This window comes from Eleginops maclovinus, chromosome 23, assembly GCF_036324505.1.
Source record: "Eleginops maclovinus isolate JMC-PN-2008 ecotype Puerto Natales chromosome 23, JC_Emac_rtc_rv5, whole genome shotgun sequence".
Lineage (NCBI taxonomy): Eukaryota > Metazoa > Chordata > Actinopteri > Perciformes > Eleginopidae > Eleginops > Eleginops maclovinus.
The window spans coordinates 18,500,461-18,525,268 of record NC_086371.1 but is presented as its reverse complement, the minus strand read 5'-3'; the positions used below and the strand labels follow the sequence as shown (position 1 = coordinate 18,525,268).

At 41.0% G+C, this 24,808-nt stretch overlaps 1 protein-coding gene across 3 annotated transcripts in view; it reads right to left on the bottom strand.

The window, feature by feature from the left end:
- The window catches only part of gria1a (glutamate receptor, ionotropic, AMPA 1a), a 70,919-nt gene extending 47,260 nt beyond the window's left edge, over positions 1-23,659 (bottom strand). For all 3 annotated transcript variants that reach the window (XR_010165167.1, XM_063876618.1, XM_063876617.1), the window contains exons 1-4: positions 23,444-23,659; positions 23,187-23,321; positions 6,541-6,780; positions 2,958-3,142 (exon numbers count right to left, since the gene is read on the bottom strand). Coding sequence is in view for 2 of the 3 variants with exons in the window: in XM_063876618.1 (XP_063732688.1) it covers positions 2,958-3,142; positions 6,541-6,780; positions 23,187-23,321; positions 23,444-23,531 (648 nt within the window). In the remaining variant the exon portion in view is untranslated. The remainder of the gene's footprint in view (positions 1-2,957; positions 3,143-6,540; positions 6,781-23,186; positions 23,322-23,443) is intronic.
- Positions 23,660-24,808: the final 1,149 nt, after the last annotated feature.

Sequence of the window (24,808 nt, the reverse complement as noted above, 5' to 3'; positions counted from 1 at the left end):
AAGATCGCAGTGATAGGTGTGTACTTAAGTTCCAGAAGGGGTTTATAGTACACAAAATGGGTACAATCATGTTGACATTTGAATGTAGATCTGGTGTAAGTTTTGGAAAAAATCTGCTGGTGCCACTTAAAGCACATGTGTAGCTGGCCTGGGCCTAAATAAAGAGCCAGCTGTACTGTGCAACACATGCCCGTCTGTGTTTATGTGTAATCACAGCATACAGGGCAGTCACAGAAAACAAGGCAGAGCAGCACTTATTCAAAGCCATGCACCATCCCAATAATAGCCTTGGGACAACGGATAAGGAGCTCATTCTACCGTCTCTGCTCAGGCATCATGCATGACCTCACATTTTTCACTCCTCTCCCTCTCTGTGAGCATTTTCCCTTGCCTGTACTTGGGGGAAGTGTACTCATTTGTTTGTGTGTTATGTGTGTGTCTAATGATGCTGTAGGTCACGACAGACGGTGGCATTTGTTATTAATGGTGACCCCAGCACAAGGCGGGCCCTGCGGCCGAGCCCCGGGCAAGGAAAAAAACTGAAGGGAAGGGGAAGAGACACACACCCGCGCTGACACCAATACACTCGACACCGGGGGAAAACACACATTACTGCCACAGTGGACAGTCAAACAGAAATGCTTTGGAAGGAAGGAACTTTTTAATTATACATGCAGATTGGAAGAGTCATTCAGAGTTCAGCCCCAAGAGAATGGGTACATTTTTTTGTCTGAAAAACACACTCTAAACGTTTTCGAGGTAGCTCTTCTGTCACGCTAAATGTTCTCTAAGGAGGCTACATCAACATTCAGTTTATGTGAGGAGCCGTCCTGAGGAAACTGTCAGTGACATTATCGTAGGAGAATCTGTGTACTGTATGAGACGAATGAGATGAACACAGATGGGAATATAAAGGGCACGAGAGGCAGAAGTGTTGGGTGTGTGTGCTTATGTGTGTGTGTTCCCCATTGTATGGATGCACAGGCAGGGCAGTGTGGAGGCAGGGAGCAGATTTGGGTGATTGATGGTGGACGTCTGAATGGAGAGCTTCTCAGGCTCAGCACCTGTAAACTTGTGAGAACTGATGCAATAACCTTAACTGTAGACACCGGGCCATCAATAACGTTCACACAGAGCCTACACATACAGATGGGGACTGTGTGTGTTTGTGTGTGTGCTATAAACGTTATTAAAGAGTATGTGTTTTTATTTCTTTACTTATAAAAAACAATGAAGGGAAACAGAAGAAAAATATATCTGATACTGTAAGTCATAAATCATACAAGTGACACCAACATGCAACACAATACAAATATGACAAACGTGCAGATATTTCTGTGGGATAGAATTGCCTGTAGTCACACAGCAGCAGACATTTTAACTTGTCGAACAGGAGAAGCAGAAGGTTCCTTGAGAATCACTCAGGTAAATTGATTGTCCCAGTAAGCAAAGCAATGCAGAAGAGCCCTGAAACTAGCTCACCTAAATGCATGCTTTATTAATTACGCCTCTGATTTTCCTGGCATAGCATGCCAGGAAAAGTTTTATAATCCCAACATTTACACCAAATACTTCTGAAAACACTTTTTCTTGATTTCAAATAGAAGAAGGATAAATACAGGCTCCCCATTCAGCTTGAAAGTCAAGTGTCTCCAGCAGTGTCCCCTTTATTGTTTGCAGCTAGTTTGTAGCCAGCTAATTAGTCTAAGGTGGACTTTTAATACTTCAGTTGACTTGTTCCAAACAACTGAAACATAAGAGAGGTCACAAAAGACAACTTGATGGCTACAATCAAGATATTGTATAAAAAGACTGAGGCTAAAGCTACGTAGGTTATCTCAGGAAAAAAGTCAACCTCACCATATGAAAACTGATAATTCTTTGTGCCCCTTTTGAATTGTAGCAAGTATATTTTGTTGGATTGTCCATCAACATGTTCTAATGTTACATGAACAATATTCTTTTAGGTTAAAGACTTCAGTACAGTTTAGCCAGTATGCTAACTACTATATGTAATGAGTCTGGGTGGGATTGTTAACTTTGTTCCTAACATTAATAGCATCCAGGCCTGATTCCACACATGCGGATGTGCTAGTTATAGACTATTAGACTATAAAGTTATAAATTATTTGCCTTCTAAAAAAACAGGAATTTTGAAGGTAGTATTTTGGCTACTAAGCTTGTTAGCAAGACATGCTAATGATTTCAGCATACATCAGAGCAGACACACACTGTTTAATCAATTCATAAATTCTTACTTTGGATTTTGGAAGGCTACAAAAATATACTGCCATCCCAACTACTTACATGTTGATTAGTATTGCTATAAGAGCCACATGAACACTGCTTCAATGTATAGTTTATTCCAGAGCATGACACCTGCTATGCACAGTTACGGTTGCTAAATTGTGATTGGGTGATCTCTGATTGAGGACGAAGTTTAGCGAATAGTCAATTGTGATGCCAAGACCCATTTCCTTTCAGCCACGCTGAGGTGAGTTAGTGATGATCCTATCACAGAAGAAGTGCGGACACCAAATGTCAATGCTATGTTATTTATCTTTCCTGTCTTTGAAGCTCCCGGAGACTAAACACCACAGCAGACCACCAACCTAACCCCACTTTCCATTTATATAACCTTCATTCCCTTTCCGCCTCCCTCCTTTGTTCATCAGATTGGAACATGCACATTCTGAAATGTTTATTTTAAAAGTGCAAAAAGTTGTTGCCACTCAACATTCAAGCTCATTACTCAGTTCATAAGAAGCTTGGTATGCGTGCAAAAACAAAATTCACTGACAGTTTAAAATTCCTATTTGTGTTATTTGGATCTGAAGCTTGCATGCAGTGTGATTTTATTATTTTATGAGGTTGCAGCATTTCAGCTAGAATTGCTTTACGCATTGCATAAAATTACATAATCTGCTGTGATTGCAGAACAGAAAAACACTTATTACCTTTCTGAGGATGCCAGTGAGCCTCTCTGTCTCACAATCGATGATGATCTGGCCCTCCTTCCTCTTGTCCAAATCCTGGAAAACCTTCAAGAAGGAGGCCTCCGTCATGGTCTCCACATTGACCGATGTCACAAGCCAGTTCCGCTCCGCTGCTGTGTCCAGAACCTTCTGCAGCACAGACAGTCCTATATAAAGAGAAAGATCAATTGTGCGTGCTTTTATTGGAAAAGTTCTGATAAAATCGGCCAAAATAAATAAAGTGATGAATGACTAGTTTGTATTCTACCGAGAGGGATCCATAAGTATCATAAATTATGTGCGGGTTAATCTTATACAGTATGCAGTTTGTATTATGAGTTGAATGTATGATGAATTAATTCCATTTTGGAACAAAACAGAAGTTGTGAAGAATTGCTTACAACAGGCATATCCATCAGAACCTCCCCTGTAGCCTCGGTGATAAAGCATAACGAGCGGGACAGACCATTAAGCACGCTGACACGTACAGGTGTGATTTTCCAGTTCTTACTGTGCCCGGCTAAATAATCACCCTTTTCACACTAACAAATAATCAGCCCGTGCATCATTGAAGAAGACACACTAACAGTCATCTTCACGTCCTCCAAGCACCTATTACAGCTGGTGTTACTCAGTAATGCCATTGCGGAGACACTCTAGCATCATAGAGGCTGATGTAGAGAGGCCAATGAGCTATAGGCTTATGTTAAGACAGGAAATAAAAGGCGATTAGGGAACACATTGATCTTGAGCTCTGATTTACAATCTGACTCAGTGTTGTACTCCTTTGCTGCTGTAGACCAATCAGATTTCTCTCAAGCTGGCAGCCGCAGTATTTCCACAGAGTAAATAAAGTAATGCCACCCGCAGCAGACTGGCACACGTTACCCAAAGGAATTATAGCAATTACAAAAACTAACCCATGATGAAGCTGTATTTGTTTTTCCAACACTAATCTGGCAAATGCTGTAAAAGCCACCGTGGGCCTACACAAAATGTGTTTTGTACATCCTCCATGCTGGTTTGTTCATGTTCATACGGGCATTTTATGCACATTGAGTAAATGTAAATATGGCTTATCCACAATGACACAGAGCCTGTCAAAAGAAGAATGAGACAGGCAGTCAGCCCCTGAAAGATGATTGCTTGGCCTTATTAAAATGCACACCAGCTGCTCTCCAGGCAATTCGCGCTGCCTATTTGACATCAGGTCATTAAGAGATATAAAAAATGGAAGTTCTTTCACCTCCACGTTTGACAGCTATATGGTACATGTAAATACATTAGACAACCATAAAGAATGATGTGTAAATATGGACATAGAGACGAATAGCCCCTTTCATGGTGTCACTATCCAATCACTGTTGCATATGGGTGAATAATAGTAGACCTTGGAGCGAAGTGATTCAGTAGTAGCTGTGAAACTGACGACAGGCATGGGAACACAGGGGGCAGTTGAACATGGCCTTGAATAAGGAGAATAGACAACTGTCTTTAAATGGAGCGTGAGTATAGGCTTCAGGACCATGGACAGCACCCTGCTTTGAAATCTGACTCAGCTGTTTGAAAACTATTTGCGACTAAAGCAGTTCACTTCCTTATCGTTTCTCACTTTTTCAATTATCTTGCTTCTTCCCTAAAGTCTTTGTGTGGATATTTATTTGTTAATCTGCATTATGTACATAATGTTCCGGCCTCTGAGCAAGACAATCTAAAATTAATTCTTGAATCTCATTAATGCTTCCAGCTAAAAATGTTCAGCACAATGTTATCAGTGTGGCTAGACTATTACATTTCTTATCTTTGCTTATCTTCAATCTATTGTCCATGCCTTACATCCTCTTTGCCTTTTCGAATGTATCTATCTGCAGATGCCCTCCGATAAATCAGAGCCATACTGACAGTGTGGTTTGTGAAACTGGCCAAGGTAAAAATGGTCCACTGAAGGAATCCTGGAAGGAAATAATATAATGGAATCTGCCTGTCATAAGCACCCTTTCTGGCCGGAGGCAATACAAAGAGACCTGGGCACGAGGCAATTGAAAGTAGATAAAATAACACTTCCGGAAAACCATTTTCTGAATATTGTTTATGGCATTTTTAATTGGCTATCACATTTGTTTCCCTGTTCTTGGCATTTGAAAATAAAAACGTTTATGAGAGGATGCTGAGCGGTAAGATAGCAGGACAGATGTTAAAAGAGAAGAAGTGGAAAATATTAAACCTTGTGAAGTATTAGGAAAGTGACCCTGCATATTTCATATTAATAAAACATATCTAATATAACTGTTAGATTAGACCAGATACTAAAATGTGCTGGTGATTTTATACTAACATATTTGGAAGAAGCACAAACATACACACATGCTGTATAGAACAGACACATATTTCTTAACAGCTTAAAATAACCCTGTATGAAGGGTGACTACAGCGTAGTATCCAGGCAACAGAGGACTACTGATATGGATTCCACTGGCTCCATCCCACCACTCAATCACACAGGGGTGACCCTGCACACACACACACACACACACACACACACACACACACACACACACACACACACACACACACACACACACACACACACACACACACACACACACACACATGCTACCCAACAGTTAGTGAGTGGGTAATGAAGGGATCACAGAAGATAAAACAAATCGGCGGGACGTGTGACGCTACGGCCGTCATGAATCAATGGGACAAGACCACTGTGAAATATCTCCTGTCACTGCTTGATCTCTGCAGACTGACATGATGGCATCTGTCTTTTAAAGCTGACTTAAGCCTGCTTATGTCGCCCAAGTCAAAATCGTAGGAGTGGATAAAAGTTGTGCAGAGTGTTCAGACAGCAGAATGCTTTAGGGTGCACAAAACACCTTTCACAGTCATGCTCTAAAACCCACAACACCTGGGACAGATGGTATGGCATTATGGGAAGGGTATGGATGATTAGCTAGAGAGGGGCGAGGCGAGGAGGAGGCTGACATGTGTGCTGGTTTATTTCTGCGAAGGATTGTACGCTACAGCACTTTATTTTGTATGTGACCGTAGCAACAGTGCTGAGGACTGCTTGACGAGGAGCTTAGTCTTTTGTTCCATTGTGTGATTTATCTGCTAGCCATTGCGAGTCAATGTTTCTTTTCTGTGTTCTCCGCCTGCACAGAGATGGTGGTCTGAATTACATGTTCTGATGGCGGCTCATTGCTGCAAAATGGCTACGATTGACCCCATTGCTGTCGCCATGGCAATATGAAGACGACTAATGGTCGATGATATAATGACTGGTTTCGCCTGTGACCGTGTTCTTGTGCGTGTGCTTCAAATTCTTTTCAAGAGAGGAAATGCCAAGAGGAAAACTGTCGATACTCAAACATGAATGAGGATCATCATACATTTGATAACCAATTGAAATCCTTCATATGAAATACTTGACAGTACATAATAAGATGCCCACTTCAGGGTCATTCATTTTTATATTGATAGGAAAAGCTTGAAGGATATTTTAATCAAATGTAAAGGTAAGTATGATGTGATATGAAATAAAATGATTTCCTACCTGAGTCAGAACTGTACATGTAGACAAACTTGGTCCATCTGTAGTGATCAATCACTCCCACCAGAGCGTCCTGGAGCTCAGGCCTCAGCTGGATGACAAACTGGTTGGCTGTCTCAATGGGAAAGGACGGCGTGACGAAGCAGACGTGCAGCGCTCCGCAGAAGGACATGAGCATGTTGACCGTCTTCCTGTCATACAGGCCGATGATGGCGTACACACCTTTGGAGAACTGGGAACAAACTGCCAGAGAAAAGAAAATACATGGAGAGGAAGTCAGTCTCTGGAGAGGACAATGAAATATAAGTATTAACTCCTGTTCAACACAAGTTAATGAATACCACCTCTTATCCTCAGTTGTTACTTAATCTACCTGACTAAGTATTTTCAACACTAGCTCCATACAGAGATTCATACTGCTGATTTAAAAGCAGAATTCCCTATCTGCAAAATGCTGCTCAATTGATTTACTGTTCTGTCTCTCATTAGTACATGACATATATGTTCTATGTTGGCTTTTAATGATTGTACTTCAAATTAAAAGGGGATTTTGAGGGTGCTAACCCCTGCCAAATTAATGCTCTATGTAGAAAGTGAAAAATAATCAGTGCTATGGCCCAGTGTTTTGATACGCTCCAAAATGTAATAGGTGATGCTTCCTCTGCCTTTTCTACAGACTTTGGCCAAGTTTCATGAAATTCGGGACAGTATTTATTTAATTTTTCAGAAAACTGCTGACAAACAAACAAATAGTCCAAACTGAAAAGACAATCTTATCATTTGCGAAGGTAATTATGTTCTATAGATTTCGTTTTGTGGGAGAGAAAATATCACATTAGATCAACGCTATATTGACGAGACTAATAATCTATAAAATGGTCGATTCCAGCGTTTTTCTATTGAAGATCTTTATGGTATTAAAAAACAGTAAGTTCAACGTTTTTTATGTTTTGGACTTTTGATCAAACATTAAAAGCTTTTTTGAAATCAACCCCTTGGACTCTTGTAAGTAATGTTTGTCATTTTTTTCAATTTCTTTTTATTCTTTTCAGACCAAAAGACTCTTCAATCGTTTTCATCGTGCTTTTGTTTCATTGTCTTTTATCCTAAATATAACAAAAGAAGCTGTCTCTGATGTTAAAGGAAAATAGAAACTGTCATTGGTCAGACTTTGTTAAATCTTTCAATTAAAACATGAATCACAAAGTGCTTTTGAATTTTCTGTTCAAAAATAGCTCTGATAGCGTTTACTTTACTACCAGTCCTTGGCCCCTTTATGACGAGCTGGCCCTATTATCCATCTGTAGAGCAGCAGTCTGTGTGTTTGCCTTCAGTGATTGGAGCAGAGGCTGAAGGCAGATTAGGAGTAGAGAGGTTGATCAATGCATCCCCAGGGTTCCATTGACATTTCACTGGCAGCATGAGGAGGTTTGCATCTCTCATTTGCTTTTATTCTCATTTCCCTTTCTCTCATTGTCTGTTTGTCCCTCTGACTTCCTTCACACCCCCAAAATATCTCAAAATAGCTAATTTATGTGCACAGTTTTCTCTTCAGAAGGTATGCTCTCTCCACACTTTCTACAGTGCCGGGATATCTTTGCCCTTGCAGGTCTGGCGTGAGTTATTTTCTGCCACGGCGATGGGTGGGCCTTAGTTATCCCAGTATTTACCGAACAGATTGAAGCTGCTGCCTGTCCCTGCGCGAGGGCCAGCTCACTGCTAAGAGCCGAGGGAAAGACAGAGAGAAGGATGGCGCTTACCCAAAACGCCTAACCCGTCACAGACCTGCACCCGCCGGGCAGGCACATGTGTGTCTGTTTGCGTGTGTGTGATGGAGATAGAGGGAGAGGCTGCGGTATCACATGAAATACATGTGCATACAAGCATGACTACACACACACACACACACACACACACACACACACACACACACGCATGCAGTCTCTAGTGCTCCACAAGCCTGGTGACTCACCCTACTTAAAGCAAGCCCTGAAAATAGACATTTTGAGCATCGCCACACTGACTCAGTAACAGAACTATCTTTCCTTCATGCTCTGCACACGCTGTTGCTATTAAATCGACACACTCTCAGCTATTGCTTTCCACTAGCACATGTTTTATTTCCCCTTACAATTTTCCAGGACCAATTTTCGGGGGGCTGGCCTCCATGTTCTGCCTGGATGAAGGGTAATGAGAGCTTGTTTGACTTTTTGTGCAGTGTCCCATTACTCTGCCTTGCAGCAGGTTACCATGTCTCACTGAACATGAGTCATTTCTCATACCTACAGTATGTGTATCTGACAAAAAAAAACAAAAAAGGAAACATGCAGCCATGTGGCACGGACCTCCTGCTCCGAGCTGGCAAGAGAACCATGTGCACGTCTAATTCAACAAGAGCATGACACAGAATATTAGTGTAACTCAGTGGTCTCGGGTGTAGTTCTGATCGCAGCACAGAGGAGTATGCGAGGGGCTTGTTAGCGCTGCTCCACATGTGTAACGACGCAGGAGGAAGGCCTAGGAGACCCAAAGTGATCCTGAAGACCCCGGTAACACCTGTCCACCCTGGCACTCCGTGTCCCCTTCGCCACAGTTACAGCTGCCATGGCGGCAGAACTGAGGTTGCCCGGGCAACGGACTGTTTCTCTGGCAGGAATAACACTAGCTCAGAGCTGCTAAAGGACTTTTGGAAGATGAAGTGGGAAATGTGAGTGTTTGGACATTTTGTCATAATTAGGTTTCCCCTTGAGGATTTAGCTCATTTGAAACTGACATTGCTTTGCAAAATCCTCAGATCATTTCTTAAATAATGGAAGATTCGGGGCACATTTCCACGCGGTCACATTTTTATTTGAACTCAAAAGTAACAGCATTATTTAAAAAGTCATACAGATGATGAAAAAACTGTCTTTTAAAGTTCACATTTTCAACCCGTTTAAACTTTTCCTATGAGCTGATTTGCATTTGGACTGGTCAAAGACTTTTGGGCTGCAGGAAAAAATCCCAAATCCTAAAGGGACTTGTACTCGCACAACAGGAGGAGCTGTCAGAAACAACTGACGCGGCTACTGTTTTCCCTGTTCGCTGTTTCATGCACCCTGCAGCTGTTCCTCTGCTTAGCATGAGCCAAATATCGAATGACAGACGTGTCTGTGCCGGCTGCACAAAGAGGGCGTGTTAGTGACAGTTGTTGCTGCATCTGAAGTTGTGGATGGAGAGTACGAGCGAAGCCGGGGGTGGGGGGGGGGTGGTGGGGGGGTGGAAGCTAAGGCTGCATCCTTCATTCTCTATCCTGGTACAAAGTCACATGATACCACTGAACCATTAATGGATCACTCTTACATTAATAATGAATCTGTTGAAAAGTTTGTTGTTTTTTTTAACAATGATTTAATCTAAAAACCTATATACAAGCACAAACTGATTTCTTGAGTTGAAATGATCCTGATTTCTAATTTGAATAGGCCCCTTTACTATGTAAAATTGGATTTATTTAATGGCAAAATAATCAGTGAAATTTGTCAAGGTGCCCTTGTGCATGGTACCTGCCTCCCAGCTGCTCCAGCAGAGCTACACACACTGACCTGTGTCTGTGGCATTAGAGCAGCTCCTTTGTGTGGGTGGGCGTGATTATTTTTAAATAGCTCTGCATTGCTTTCCGTGTCACAAAAGAAAATCAATACTGTAAATGTAACAGGTGGACACAAAACAATTTTTCAAATGTATTTTTGGTGAACAACAACCAGTTCTGTGAGAATCAATATGAGGAAAGCGTGATGGCTCAGTAAGCACACGTGACCCGGACCCATGGGTTTCCTGTGACCGCATGCAAACCACCAATTCCAATAAAGATGTTATATACATCATACGCCTCCACAAACACACACAGAAGGGACAAAAGGCTTCTACTATTTTCCTCCCCTGGGAATTGCATGCTATTATCCTGTCCAACATTAAGGTCAGTGGTACAGAAGGAATTTCACAGCAGCAGGAGGATGGGTTCAGCTGGAGAGAATGTACTGATCGGAGGGTCCATGTTCAGCCAACCATAAAGGCTTTTAAAAGGAATAACTTCTAAAGAATCAAGGGATTCCACAAAAAAAAAAAAAAACACATTAAATTAAGTAGCTCATCTTCTCCTCTGATCAACTATTCACTATTCTGTATATTTACTTTATTTACTTAATTTACAAAGTGTTTTTTTTCCTTTCAGGCAGCGAAGAACAAGGCTGGGTAAATAAAGGGTAAGCAGCTGAATCCAGCTCAGATTTGTTCCCACCTTAGCATAAACCCTGCCAGACTGACTCCCAAAGTCACAAACCACCATCATTTGATGAGACTCAATCCCTCTACTACACCTGGGTTTATGTTGTCCATCCAATGTCACCTCTACACCACCAGACCGCAGATTTCAGACAAACGCCTAAGGAAGTCACATTTGTTTTTTCTTTTCAGTCAAAACCGGTAACAAAACAGGACATCACAACTGTTCTGAAACTATCAATCGTGTAAGCATATCAATATTTTTTAACTCAAGTAAAAAATGAATCAATAATTGCAAATGAAAAACGTATGTAAAACAGGTACCTCAAACGGCCCGAAACACTAACTTAATAGCATTTCTGACCATTCCAATGCAGAAAGACCTAATCATCATGATACAGTAAATAATCTTGTGTGATTTCACTCTACTGAAAATCTGGCTGCCCCACAAGGTAATATGATGTAGGCAGACATGGAGGAGAAGACAGTGAAGTGAAGCAGGGAGAGGCATCCCATTCACAATTTACATAAACCATGATAGAACATTTAGCTAAATCGCCAATTCCTACCGTGAACAGTTTAAAATGTCAACTTATCCTCGCCAAATATGTGAAATCTAATGACATCCCCATCAGCCTTAGCTGTACTTGCGATGTACTTGTAAATAGAAGATGAAGACAGTAAACTGTATGTAAGCATTTTCCTTGAAGTACAGCCTAAGAACTGTCAGCATGGCTGTGGACTTTTAGTATTGATGCTTTATAATTGACTAATAATAAATGATAAGTAGGATAGGTTTATTATCATTCATTAAAATGTATTGAGCACATTCTTATAATATGAATGTATTGTTGCAGCCATGTTTTGTTGAGGAAAATACAACATTCCTTTGATGAATATTTTATGTTAAAGATGTTTTGTCAATACAGCAGTAGAGGATTTCAGAAAAAGGCTCAACATGACAAATACTATAAATGCTTTACACTAACTGAACGTCTTATGGTTAGTGAGCATGTCTCATGGTTATGGTGCTGTCTGTGAAACTGTGCAGTCCCTCGATATGTCTGGTTAGGCACCTTCGTTGTGCGTCACCCCCCATCTCTCTCATATCTCATCTTTCCTGTCATCTGTGTACTGTCAGCCTTCTAATAAAGGCTTAACAGAGGCTATACTATCCTTTCCAAATTTAGTTTAAGGTTTCCTTTTGAAAGATGGGAGGGCTGAGAGGAGCAGGGAGGTTGCTGTCACATCAGGCAGTAATATACATCCCGTCCACAAGGGTGAAGGGTCATTCAATCAACCACAGAGCACTTTGAGGGGAGATAAACACATCTGACACCAGACACTGGAAGACGCACACAATCATCCTCCACCCAGCCACCCATGGCTAATAACTGTCAGATGATGTGTGTAATAAAAACAGAGAGCATGTTGTAGTCCCTCTGGTCCCATCCATCTTCCACAGAGCTAATCAGCTACATTAATGAGAGGCTGGGCAAAAAAAATCGATATCCGATTCAAACCCTGGCACATTTGCATCCATTGAGACAAACAAAAACTGTCTGGCTGACAAAAGATGAAGGATGTCAGGACACCGAAATGTAGATTCGCCAACAATTTCAGGGACATTTTAGGAACTACAAAATCAAAATAATACATCATACATGAACCCCCAAATAACCGTTTGCACAGAGTTATTGTCATGGAGAAAAACATGTCGTCATTATCTCTCTTTTTCTATTTTCTATTGCTGAGGAACCATCTCCTTTAAACAACCATATTCTATTCAGCATCGGCCAGCCTGAAATACGAGTACCGTCGTGTTTTGGGAATTTTATCATCGACTTTGTGGCAATGTATTGATTCTAGTGACAACCTTACAAGATAAAACTACATTTAAATCTATATTGCAAATACACATTTGTTTGCAGTTAAATAAATCAAATGTAAGCCTGGTCATCATTTAATACACTCATAACAGCTTGAAGAACAAAGCACAGCCATCTCAAATGTTATCTTTTACGGTTCCTACATTACAATTGAGACGTTTTCAAAGGAGAAGCAGTAATAATAGATATTAGTAATTAAAATATACTATCATATGTGTGTTTTTTAAATGATTTAATCCATTAAATACATCACGTCATATGTCATCGTCATATTTTAAACGATCAGGTGTGGGCCTTGAGGAGCTGCAGCATTTATTCATAGACAAACTGAAACCTCCACTGTACATTAACTCCCACTTGACAACTTTACTGCTAATTTCGCGCTCGACCACACACTCGCTACGCACTGAGCTGTTCCCCAAATTGAGTAGGAGGGTTTTACTGCAAAGACACATTTATCTGGGATCTCCTACAAAAAAAATCTAATCTGAAAAGTACTCATTCCAGGATAATGTGTCAATCTACCGCAAAGAGATCATTGTATGTGGCGTAGTTGAGTCAAGAAATGCAAAATAGGTTTTAGAGGTTTTGAGGAGGAGGTGAGCCTTGCCTCACTGCCTTTCTGCCTCTCTAGAATATCCGTATGCTCCATGGAGTGTTGCTCTCCAGAGAGGTGCACTCGCTGTTCCCCGGTATAAACAGCTTTAGCTCCTCCAGCTTAAGAGAGATTTACTGCCTATGCAGGAGCAATAAAATTGTGTTTATGTCACTGTGTGTGCGTGTCCAAAACAAGAGACAATAACACAGCAAAGGGAGGAAAAAGACAGACAGGGATGTGAAGATACAAAGAAGAAAAAAGCAAGAAAAAAGAGGAAGATGGCAGACAGGAAGGCTTCGAACTCTTAAGCTCCCACCGCTGGGAATAGCAGCGATCAGAGCAGTTGACCAGCCCAACAGATCTTAGATTAATGTCGGGAAGCATTGGATACTCATGAGAGATTACATTAGTCAAAACGGGGGTAATGGTAGGTTAATAAGGATGAGCCAAAAAGCAAGTGTGTCTTGAAAATGTAGGTGAGGGCGGACAGAAGGCAAAGCTTGTTTCTGGAGAGGAGAAGAAACAGAAGCATTAGTGTCTGTAAGAGGAGATGATAGGGGGACTGCTGCGAACAAAGGGAACAGATGCCAGCCTATCAGTGGGAAACAGTGGTACCACACGGCGAAATCTAGATACCTCCTATTTCCTCTAAGTAATAAAACAATGGCACGGCACCGCCTCATTAAATGGGTAATCGAGGGTGTGAGAGCACTCCCCTCAGGGCAGAGCACATTTCTCTCTTCCTGTGTCTCACTCTCTTACCCTTTCACACAAGGCCATTGTCTCTCCTCCTCACTGTTTCTCGCCACATTTCCAATCTGGTTTGATGCGGAGCCCCGCCGCCTGCTGAATAAATGCTTACCTGGGCAATGGGTCAGAAAACCAGCCCAGACCAACTCCTGTCAGGGGGTATGGAAACTCCAATTATCTCCTTAACAATCATCCCTCCGCAATTATCAGCCCATCTGCGTATCAGTGTCGACAGGTGCAGAGGGACAGTCCCTCTCACACATTTTTTCTCTGACAGTAGAAGTGATGGAGGTGGATATGTGGAGCAAGAAGAGGCCAACCCACAGCCTGCATGCTAATTCATTAGATACTGCTGAATAAATGAACAACTGGCTTTAACAAATTCCTGCCGAGCCAATGGGAAATGAAGCGTTCATAACAATACCTGAGCAGAATACAACCAGCAATGTTGCATTATTTATCTTACAGCAACTAATTACAGCTGCAAGTGACAATTAATGTTAATGCGGATGAAATGTTTGTTCTTCTCCAGACAATTCTCAATGGTGACATCGTTAAATAAAAGCAGCACATTTGTTCATTTGAAAAGCCTTAACTTAGCACTTTGGTTACAAACAAAAAGTATTATTATTATTAATATTAATATTAACATTATTAATATTATTATTATTTCAACATTTAGCAGTTAACTGATGTAATTATATTTCCTCATATTGATGTAAAAGTTGATTCTTAAACCCTAATCAGGAAATGTCCAATTATAGCTTAGCACGCATAACCAGGCATGGCAGGGCTGAACATCTTCAGATTTTGCCTCATGTTGAAATAAAAACCATGGGGTTTGAAGTATAACTAATCAGTGAATAAAAATTATTTATTTATTATAACAAATCATAAATATCCCAGGCATGGCTACAGGTTATAAGCTTGTGACGCAATGTAGTTTTATTTCAAAGTAGCATATTATAAGCTGGTTTCTCCTTTAAAAACAATCCTGTCAATTACAGATTTGAACTAAAGAACAGCTCCGCAATGGAGTTAATGTTAATTAGTTAGCTAGCCACAAGAACTGCTTGCAAAGGTTCACTCAGGGTGGGAAAATGATAGTTATAATCTAGAAATGAAAAGCCTACTACTGCCCACCTTTGCAAAGTAGTTTAGCACTCTGTTTCAGAATATCTTAGTTATAAAGGGCTACAATAGTATGAACTATGTGATACAATCAGAGGCAGACAAATGTTTACCGTCCAATGGTATACAATGTCTTATTGTCCATCAATGATGCCTGATATAAACAAAGAAATCTCTAGTGTGCTTTGAAAACGTTCAGCAACTGTTGCAGACCTCGTGTCACGGCAGTCGCTTAGTACTGCAAACGTTTACGCACAACAGCCTTCTTGTGCTGTCACTGTTACACTTTGTCACTGTGTTAAATATGCTTGTAGGCTTTGTTCCTCATTAAAGTAAACAGAGGCTCCTGAGATAGGGGCTGAAAAAAAGGGAGACTAACTTCTGTCTTTTCTGCAAAAACATGACAGCTGCCAACATCCGACGCTCGTCCCTCCACCCCGCAGCACAAATCCTGGTCCTCATCCCCAAACACATTGTTTTCTAATTGCCAGCCCCACATGTCTCAGCTCAGACCTCCACGTCCCAGCTGCCATTAAACCCAGAGACGACAGATTTGTTTTAAATATTTGGTAAGCTTGTATGAATACAGAGAAGGATCTGGAGCAGGCTTAGAAAGACAATGAGGAGAACAAGCAGAAACAGAGCGGACACTGTCATCAGGAAAGTGTAGGCCCTATCTGTTCATGTAGCGAGAAGTGCAAGTGTGATAAAGACTGGTATCTTGTCAACATAAAACCATTCAAACCTCTAGGCACTAAACCACCATTAGGGTAACAAATCAACAGTTATATCGAGGTAGAGGAAATGATAGGTTGCATATTTTCTCCTTCATAACCAATTTTCTTTCCCTACACCCCTTGCCACATGTGCACATTCCCTCTTCCTTTCTTTTGCAGAGCAACAAAGGCACACAAAAAAAACAGAAAACAATCTCTATCCCCCTTCTGCCCCACACTCTTTCACCCTGCTGCTTGGGGAGCAGTTTTGGCTGATCTACATTGATTGCTATGGGCCATTCTCTAGCCTTGGCGCTCCGGAGGCAAAAACAAAATCCAAGCTTTCTCATTCATCAAACTAGCACCTGCCAGACTGTAGCCCAGAAGAACAATCGTCAGTTGCACGTGTCTTTTTTTTCCTGCCACCATTCTCTTTGTTTTCTCCTCGACGAATAACTGTCATGTCAAGAAGATTCAGGAGGGAGCGCTGATCTGCTACTCGTCCGCCTTTTCCAATAACACATTGACACTCGGTAATCCCTCTGAACACACATGCACTGTGGAAGCCAGTCACCACTGCTATACCTCAATAACTGACACGGTAGCTACATAATAAAATACAACACCCCTGAGCCTCAGTGACACCAGCCATCGGGTCTGAAATTAAAGCTTAACCTACACCCCCAACTGCCTTCTTTTTAACACATCCATCCCAGCTTCACCTTTCTGGGGTGTTGTTTGCCCCTGTAGGTGGAAATGATTTGTAGAAAAGAAGGTGACTATGAGAAATAAAAACAAAGTAAAGTCACCAGGGGACAAATATGTATTTGTTGGTTTCTCCTGGCAGATCCTAAAGAGGGCTGGGTATTTTTAAGCACTGCAATGCTTAACACACTCAGTTCAATTGTCTTATTTCCCCACTGCAAAGCTTTATTGCATATTTCTGCTCATTACTCTGAGAAGTGATAGCGTTAGATGTGCTGCACTGAATAATACATTAAATGCATCTGCTCGAGCTCTGTTTCTTGTAAGCTATTGTGTGTGTGCAAGTGTGTGACCGCAGAACTTTACAAAGCAGTCTTGCTAGCTCACACACATTTCTATTTCGTATTCAGAGCAAGGGACTACCGTGATGAGGAAACTTAAGCCAGGTGGTTTTGCTATAGACGGACCCCATCTCTAATACTTTAATCTTTGGTTTGAATTACCTGAGTTACTTCAGGCTTTAACAAATTATTGCAGGCAAAAATATTCCACTCTGACTTAGTCATAACCCCACAAAATATGGAGGCTGTGACAATATGTCACAAGTAGAGACTGCTTTATCTTAAAGGGTAACGAGCTGAAGAGGTTGGGAGCTACTGATATAAATCATGAAATATGCTATGCAAATTTGAGTCAGTTTGGGTAATCATGTTACAATTTTCCTTCATTCTCACTATCAAACTAGTTTCGTTAATCATGTTTTTTATCGGTTGGACTCCCTTTAGGGTTGAGGAAGCGTTCCAAGATTCCACAAGCAATTACCTTGCTGAAAATCAAAACAAAAAAAAAAGAATTGTAATAACCTGGAATAATGTTGAGAAACCACTGCACCAGTCTTTGAATATTCCCTGGGTATCTTAGTCTTATCTCTTGAAGCCCCTGCTAGTGGAACAAATAACAATGTATTTGCTAAATGAAACTCAGTCAAAATATTGAAACAGCTATTTCCTTTACATCTTTTGGTCCCAATGTGAATGTTTAAACTAACAGACCAAACTGTAGCACTACTTCAGCACATATTCCTGGCTACATCACATAACAACAATGCCATACTCATACAGTTATAACTGTTATGTTTACACTCATTATTGACAGTGAGGCTATCAAATAATAGTCCCCTGAACATCACTTTCACCTGATCACGTTCTGTGCGACACCGATTTTTTTGCCCGTCACTTAACAGTGATCATATCTGTCCCGTAGGTGTGCCAAAGGGAAGTCCCCCTCCCCCCCTTTCTCTCATCTGTGTTGCACTGATTGGCTCAGCAGGCATCTTTTTGCTACTAAGTTAATTGATCATAGTGGCCTCATTCTCTTCCAATCTTATTTAACCGACCCTCCATGACGCAGGAAAATAAATTCTGCCTACACTGCAGTGACATAAAGAATGGTCTTTTTTTACACTAATTGTTTATAAGGAAAGGTTTATTATCAGCTGGATACAGTTCATCAAATGCCAGTTTTTGACTTGTTTATATACATTCTGACATATTAAAATTCCAGTTAGAAATGTTAGATTTTGTTGCTGGGTGCACTTTCCTGAATACACATTTTTATCCAAAAATAGCTAAAGCTTAGCCTAAATCTTGCCACACACAAGTATAATATCAAAGAGAGAAGTAGATAATATAGGCGTGAGCCTTCGGGGGATTTGACATGAAGCTAGCGATTCAGTGACGTCCTTATTACAAACCAAGTCAATACCAGATTATGGTAATGGGATATCTAACTGAGGGGAACAGTGAATAAAATTCTCCACACTGGCAGTTATTTTTAACCACTGGAAACACGTACAAGGAGCCAGTCCAGCAAGCATTTCTCTGATAATGTGAAAACAAAGACACTTGTTAAAAAAATGCCACCATCCATAATGAAGACTGCTAGAAATACAGGTGTTTATTGCTTGTTTTATCTATGTCAAGCAAAGAAAGAAGAGAGAGAAATGCAAATTAGCTCCAGTATCCTGTCTCACATTATGCCGACAGTGCTGCCATCGTCATTACTTTCCCAATGACTCCGCAGGCGGGAAATGAAATGAATCATTAACATTCAATGTCTCTTTCCATTATGTTTTTATTTCTCTCGCCTCTCTCTTTTTCTGTTTCACTTTTGCCCTAGTCAAACCAACCCCCTAAATCTCTTTCCCCTTTTATCCTGCTATTTAGACAGGTGCCATCAAGTATGTGTGTTGTGTGTGTGTGTGTGTGTGTGTGTGTGTGTGTTAGTGTTGTGTTTGTGTGGGAGGGCTTGCCTTTGGAGGAAGTTGCTAGTCATAAGTGCCAGCTGATGAGTATCACCCTCATCCGGAGCTCCATTCATCCCCGTGCACAAGGGCCCATTCACCCTCTGCTTTTCCCACTTGTGGACCCGAGAGTCCCGGCACGTTCCCACACTGCTGCACGATTACGGAGGTGAGCTGTCACTCACTCAATACATCCTACACAACTGCCTATACAGGCACCCAGATGCAAACACACACAAACACACATATACACACTCCTCCGCACAGGCATACTAAATAGATACCCAGGAATAGGCTGTATTTGTCATCTGATTCATTATAAGCATGCCCTAGAGCCCTTTTTCCCTTAGAAACAAATCGCTATATCCTCCAGATCCCAAAAACTCTTTCAGATCGAGTGACACAGAGCAGGAAGAGGTGTCACTTTCATTTTTGCCGTCTCCCTTAGCTGTGAATCTTTCTGACATGCTTGTTCCAACAGCCCACCGTCATACCCATGGATGGCAGGGATATGCATGACACATTGGAGAAAATATGTCATATCTGATGGCATCGTGCAGAAAACTGAGAGGAGTGACTTGGTGTAGGGAAAAGCCATTGGTATTCTCTAGTGCTGAAAAGCGGCTGGATCCAGTTAAGCTCCAGTAAAACAGGAATATCGGCATTGAACCTTGATCAAACAATCGATCTCACGTTTCCAGAAATATGGGTATTAGATCTTTTCAGGTAAGTAAAACAGATGTTTGGGAAAATGTAAGCTTTTACACACCCAAATTGTAATGAATTTTAGAAGCCACTAAACCGATATGCTTCATAAAAAGCAAGCATTTAACGGAAGATGCTTTTCAGCAAATCAAGTCAAAATCAACATATCGTTCTTTAACAGCCTACTGTATGTATGCTGCTGTCTCCCCCCCCCCCCCCCCCCCCCCCTGCTTATCTGCGCCATGTTTTTTACCGCCGGCAACAATCCTGGAAACGTAAATCGCAGCCTCACCTTCATATTCACATCACAGTCCCTCCTGAGCAAAGGACCATCTCATTAATGAGGACATCTTGGGTGTGTTTACATTTCATTACACAGCTCTGCCCGGCTACTTGCACTTAAATGGCTGGGGGGAAGGGAAGGGAAGGGAAGGGATGGGTGGCTGGTGCTGGGGTTGCCTGGGGGACTGTCAGGGTTTTCCAAATGTTTTACTGCAGCTCTTGGTGGTTTTTAAATGCATCTCCAGAAAATGATGCACGCTATGAAGCATGCTATGGACAGGTTGAACTTCTTAAAATGTGTTTTGTATTAACAGGTAGAAAGGTCATAAGGTGCAATGTGTGTAAAGTGTACGGATATCTGCCCACTCAAACAGATAAGACCAAAACCTTTCGCTTTATAGCATTTTAGGAGCATTTTTGAAACTCTCAGTTGTTGCTGTTGTGCGTAGGGTTCATTAACTATAGATTGAATATTATTATGGTAGAGCTTTGATTATTTGTTCTTTGGGTGCTGCTGGGTTGACATGATTTAATGAAAGTCCTATTGGCTTTTCAATATACGGTACCAGAAAATTAAAAAGCTGCAGGGTCAGTAAGGTTTTTCCTAGTAATCAGCATAATCGAGATGGATCTGAAGATGTGATCACGGTCCAAGACCAAATATCCTCACCAGGTATATTGCTGATGGTTAAAATTAATCTAATAAGGGATCTATTCTGGACCATCTAGAGCCCATGTTGTGCAATGTATGCACTGCAGAAGCATATTTGTGATCACAACCAATCAGGAGAAGACATTCATTATTTTTTTGTGGAGAACTATCTCGGTTTAGAAGAGGAGGCCCAATCCCTGGAGCTAAGGCTTTGCAATCTCCTAACTACAGCTGTGGACGAGCATTAACCCATCTGTAATTAGTTGTCCTCCTGCAGATGCCAGAATAACCTGCGCTGACCTTTACATCAATTATTGATCAACAGATATCTATGAACTCTTACAATGCCTTGTATTGGCATTCTATAACTGACATGTTATCTTAAACAGCACTGCCACACTGATTACACCGGGATCACCATGCGGGGTACATGCAATGTTTTAACTAGCTCTTATCAAGGTTTCAAGGTTTCAAGGTTTCAACTAGCTCTTATTAACCTAGCTAAGATCTTGATTCCATTCCTGTGGGATGATCTAAGGCATCCTGAAGACCTCCTGCATGCATAACAGACCGTGAAGCAGAGTTTCATGTCTGCGTGAAGATATTCCTGCCACAATGCTGTTTCAACCTAGACATTAACACAATGAGAACAAGAGACTTGAGTGTCTTTTTCATTGCTGCAAACGGTTTGTACTCCTCAGCTTTATCTGTTCACAGAGCACCATGATGGATAGATTAAAGTCCTTGCAGGAAGACCCAGGGTTGCACAAAATAACACCAGTAAATCCCATATCCATAACTGTGTGCTGCTTTTACTCGCATCCACTTATCTCAGGTAATGAAGACAGCTCTGATTTTAACTTGGCTTCAGAATCGGACTAATAAGGTGTCTTGTTGGCACCAAGATGGGCAAAATCCAAGAACTGACTATTCATGAGGACTTGGGCCACATGGATACGAATAACAACCCCCGTGGACGACCACACTCAGGGAAGAGACTTGTCGAGCTGTCAATTACAAGTTGGTGTTCAAATACACCCACGTTTCTCGGGGAGCCACCTGGGGACTGGCCTGAATTGCCTATAATCAGTAACCCATACAACCTACACTGTTCCCTTAGGTCCCAAATGTTATTATTATGCTGATGATTGTGTTTATTTAGCCATTGTGAAGATACATATTATGTATTTGCTTACTAATAAGACTAAAATGTTTGGTTCATAACAAGAGCAAGCGTTGAGTGTGAATGATGTAGTGACGGTATTCAATAACCTTTAAAACTATTTAATTATGCTCCATAACCAGATGCGAGATTCAAGATGCCAAACCAGAGACAAATAAGACAGGTTATAGATTCCATTTCTAAGACTTCTCTTAAATCAGAGTCAGAATGTCCTTTTATCTGTATTTTGTGTCTTGAGAACTGCGTGTGTTTTGAGCTATTCATATTTGCAGCTGCATCCAAGCAAGTGGAAATGGAATAAAGACCTGTTTTAAAATGCCAAGCAGATTTCAAAGTAGCAATGCTAAAATCAAAGTCTGAAAGAGTAATCAAATAACTGAGGTGCACACCTGGCAGAGTCAGGATAGCGCGGCCGTCAAAGGGTATCTTGAAAGTGTGCTTTTTCACTACAGTGAGTGTGAATGAGCCAAAGGCAAATTCAGGAGTTCAGTATGGATTGAGGAAAATGAGTTGAAAAGCCTCAAGGGAGACAAAATCTTGTCAGAATACAAAGGGAGGATAAGTGCAGGGTTAACAAAGAAGAAACAATTACGACTGGCATTTCTTTTGTCAAGCTAAGACTTGGAGTTTTTGTTCGGCTGGCATAATGACACACATTATCAACCATAGGAGAACACTTTCTGCTCTGACCAAGGACTCACACAATGACTTATTTGTTACTTCCTTGTTGAGTGTAATCTTGCATCCAAATAGTAGAATAGCATAATCTTAATTTAAAATGCCTCATTTATTAAAGTCACTCAGCTCTGTCTGTCATGAGCTGATTCATACATTATAAAAGGTCAGAAAGATAAGGCAGATAGAGCCTTTCTAAAGTTGAAATATGTGCAAGTTTGTCTGAATATCTTTGTTAAGGGAGGCAGGGTTTCATATTGTATGTTTTGCCAGAAAAAGAGAATCACATTGTGATCCGTGGCTAATTAAAAATGCACTTAGAGTATTTTTTTTCTTTGTTCATATCGCCTGAGAGCCCTGATCTGCGCTCAGGCTCTGTGTTTTCTACCTCCGGGTATAGAAGGAAATGTGGGATCACTTGCAGCCTTTTTTTTATATAAGTCATATAAAACCTGATGTTATATGGCAGTAGTATCTCTGCTGATGCTGCAGAGGTTGGTTTTAAATCCGTGTGGCTTCTCCAGAGCGCACACTGCAACCATGCAAAGGACAGCAGAGAAAATAAGTCATTTTGCGGTCCCACGCAACAGTTACTAAGATGATAACCTCGTAACACACGCAAACCTTTGCAGATATATAATATATGCGTTTATATTATGCGCATGTTTTAAACCATGGAGTTCCAAGCGCTCTTTACGAACTCGATTATTGAGGGAATTAACCAACAGGCTGAACCCGAAAAATATTGAATATGCCAACAAATATATTCTTCTTCCCGTGGGGAGCCTTAATACTTACAGGCGTAAGTCATGGAGAAGCTATTCCCCATCTTGACCATATCCACCTGCGGCACCAGTTTGGGGATGTCCTGGTGGTGAGAGAGGGCGAACCGAAAAACCTCATATTCGTGCGATTCGGTTGGGAACAATCCTCCTGTTGAGCAGGAAGGAAGCAGGAGTTATTGTTGGACACAATACAACAACAGACACGGTGCAAACTTGAAACAGAGGTTTCAGAGCTGAGAAAAAGGTCTGGTGAGTGTGCGCCATTCTCACCTATATTGATGTTACTTGGAAAACTTGAGCTTGATGCCAAGCACAGCCCCAGTAAACTGGTGTAGAGAATTGTGAAGCTTCGCTGCATATTTTCTTTTGCATTGGCGAAGGGAAAAAGAGCCGAAATCCAAGCATAGATTTATCCGTGTGTGAAGTTAAATCCAACGCTTCCCCGCCACTCTTAAGCCTCCTGTTCGAGCAGCATGTACACCGACATGAATTCAACACCGAGACAGTGATCGCAATGGCGAGAGGAGGCACCTTTCTCTCTCCTCTGTTTCCTCTCTCTGCTGATGCTCCTTGTCCTTGGCTGCTGTTGTATCAGACGGAGAATGACTTCAGCAGTAGCCGCACTGCAAAAAATATGATCGTTTGGCAAAACTGCTGAGCCTCATTGTCTATTTATTTTTGTTTATCTCAAAACAGCAGATATGTCCGTCCACAATGTGGCGATTTATTCAAATTATTCACTGTTTGCAGGTACATTTCGGTTCTTAAATTTTTTTTTATTTATGTATTAGGTATAAGAAGGCAGATCGCTTTGAAAGGAAATGACATATCGACAACAATCACAAACATCCTATAGTATTTTGCAGAGAACAAGTTCACACAGTATTTGAACCTAATGACAGATGTCTCCACTTCTTAATAATTCAACATTTTAACACTTTTAGACTCAATACTGCATTAATTGCCTTGCAAGGATGAACATTTTTTGCAGTGTACACCCTCAAAGCGCACCCACAGGTCCCTCAGGACACGCACGGGATTTCATGGATATCCTTTCACTTTCCTACACTGCAAAAGTGTCCATATTACTAAAAACAACATTTTATAAGTCTATTTTAATCTGTTAATATAATTCGAAACAATTCAAGAGAAAATAAAATGTCAACGTTTTGCGTATAGGTCTATTCTGTACTTGAATGTATTGTAACAGGGATATAATTACCCAGATGTGATCTTAAACATTATGAGGAATAAATGGAAGTAAATAAACGTTTTTTTATTTAAATATCTGCATGTATGGTGAAAATCAAACAATTCAAACCAGTTCAAAAACCCTGTGGCTAAAATAAATGATAACCACCCATTGGCCAGAGCAGCACATTTCCTTTGGTTATGAAACCAATCATTTTTCAGTCGAAATACCAAATGTTCTCAAATGTAGCAAACTCTGAACCTAAATTGTATTTCCCAATTGCAAAAAGAACCAACTCTTATCTCAGAAGTGATGTTATTTATATTCAATAAAGCAGATGTCCGTCTTTTTCCCAAAACATGGCTTTAGTATGGAAATTCCACGATCAGGGAGGTTTAATTGTTTGTACAATTATTTACAGAATTATTATATTAAAATGGACT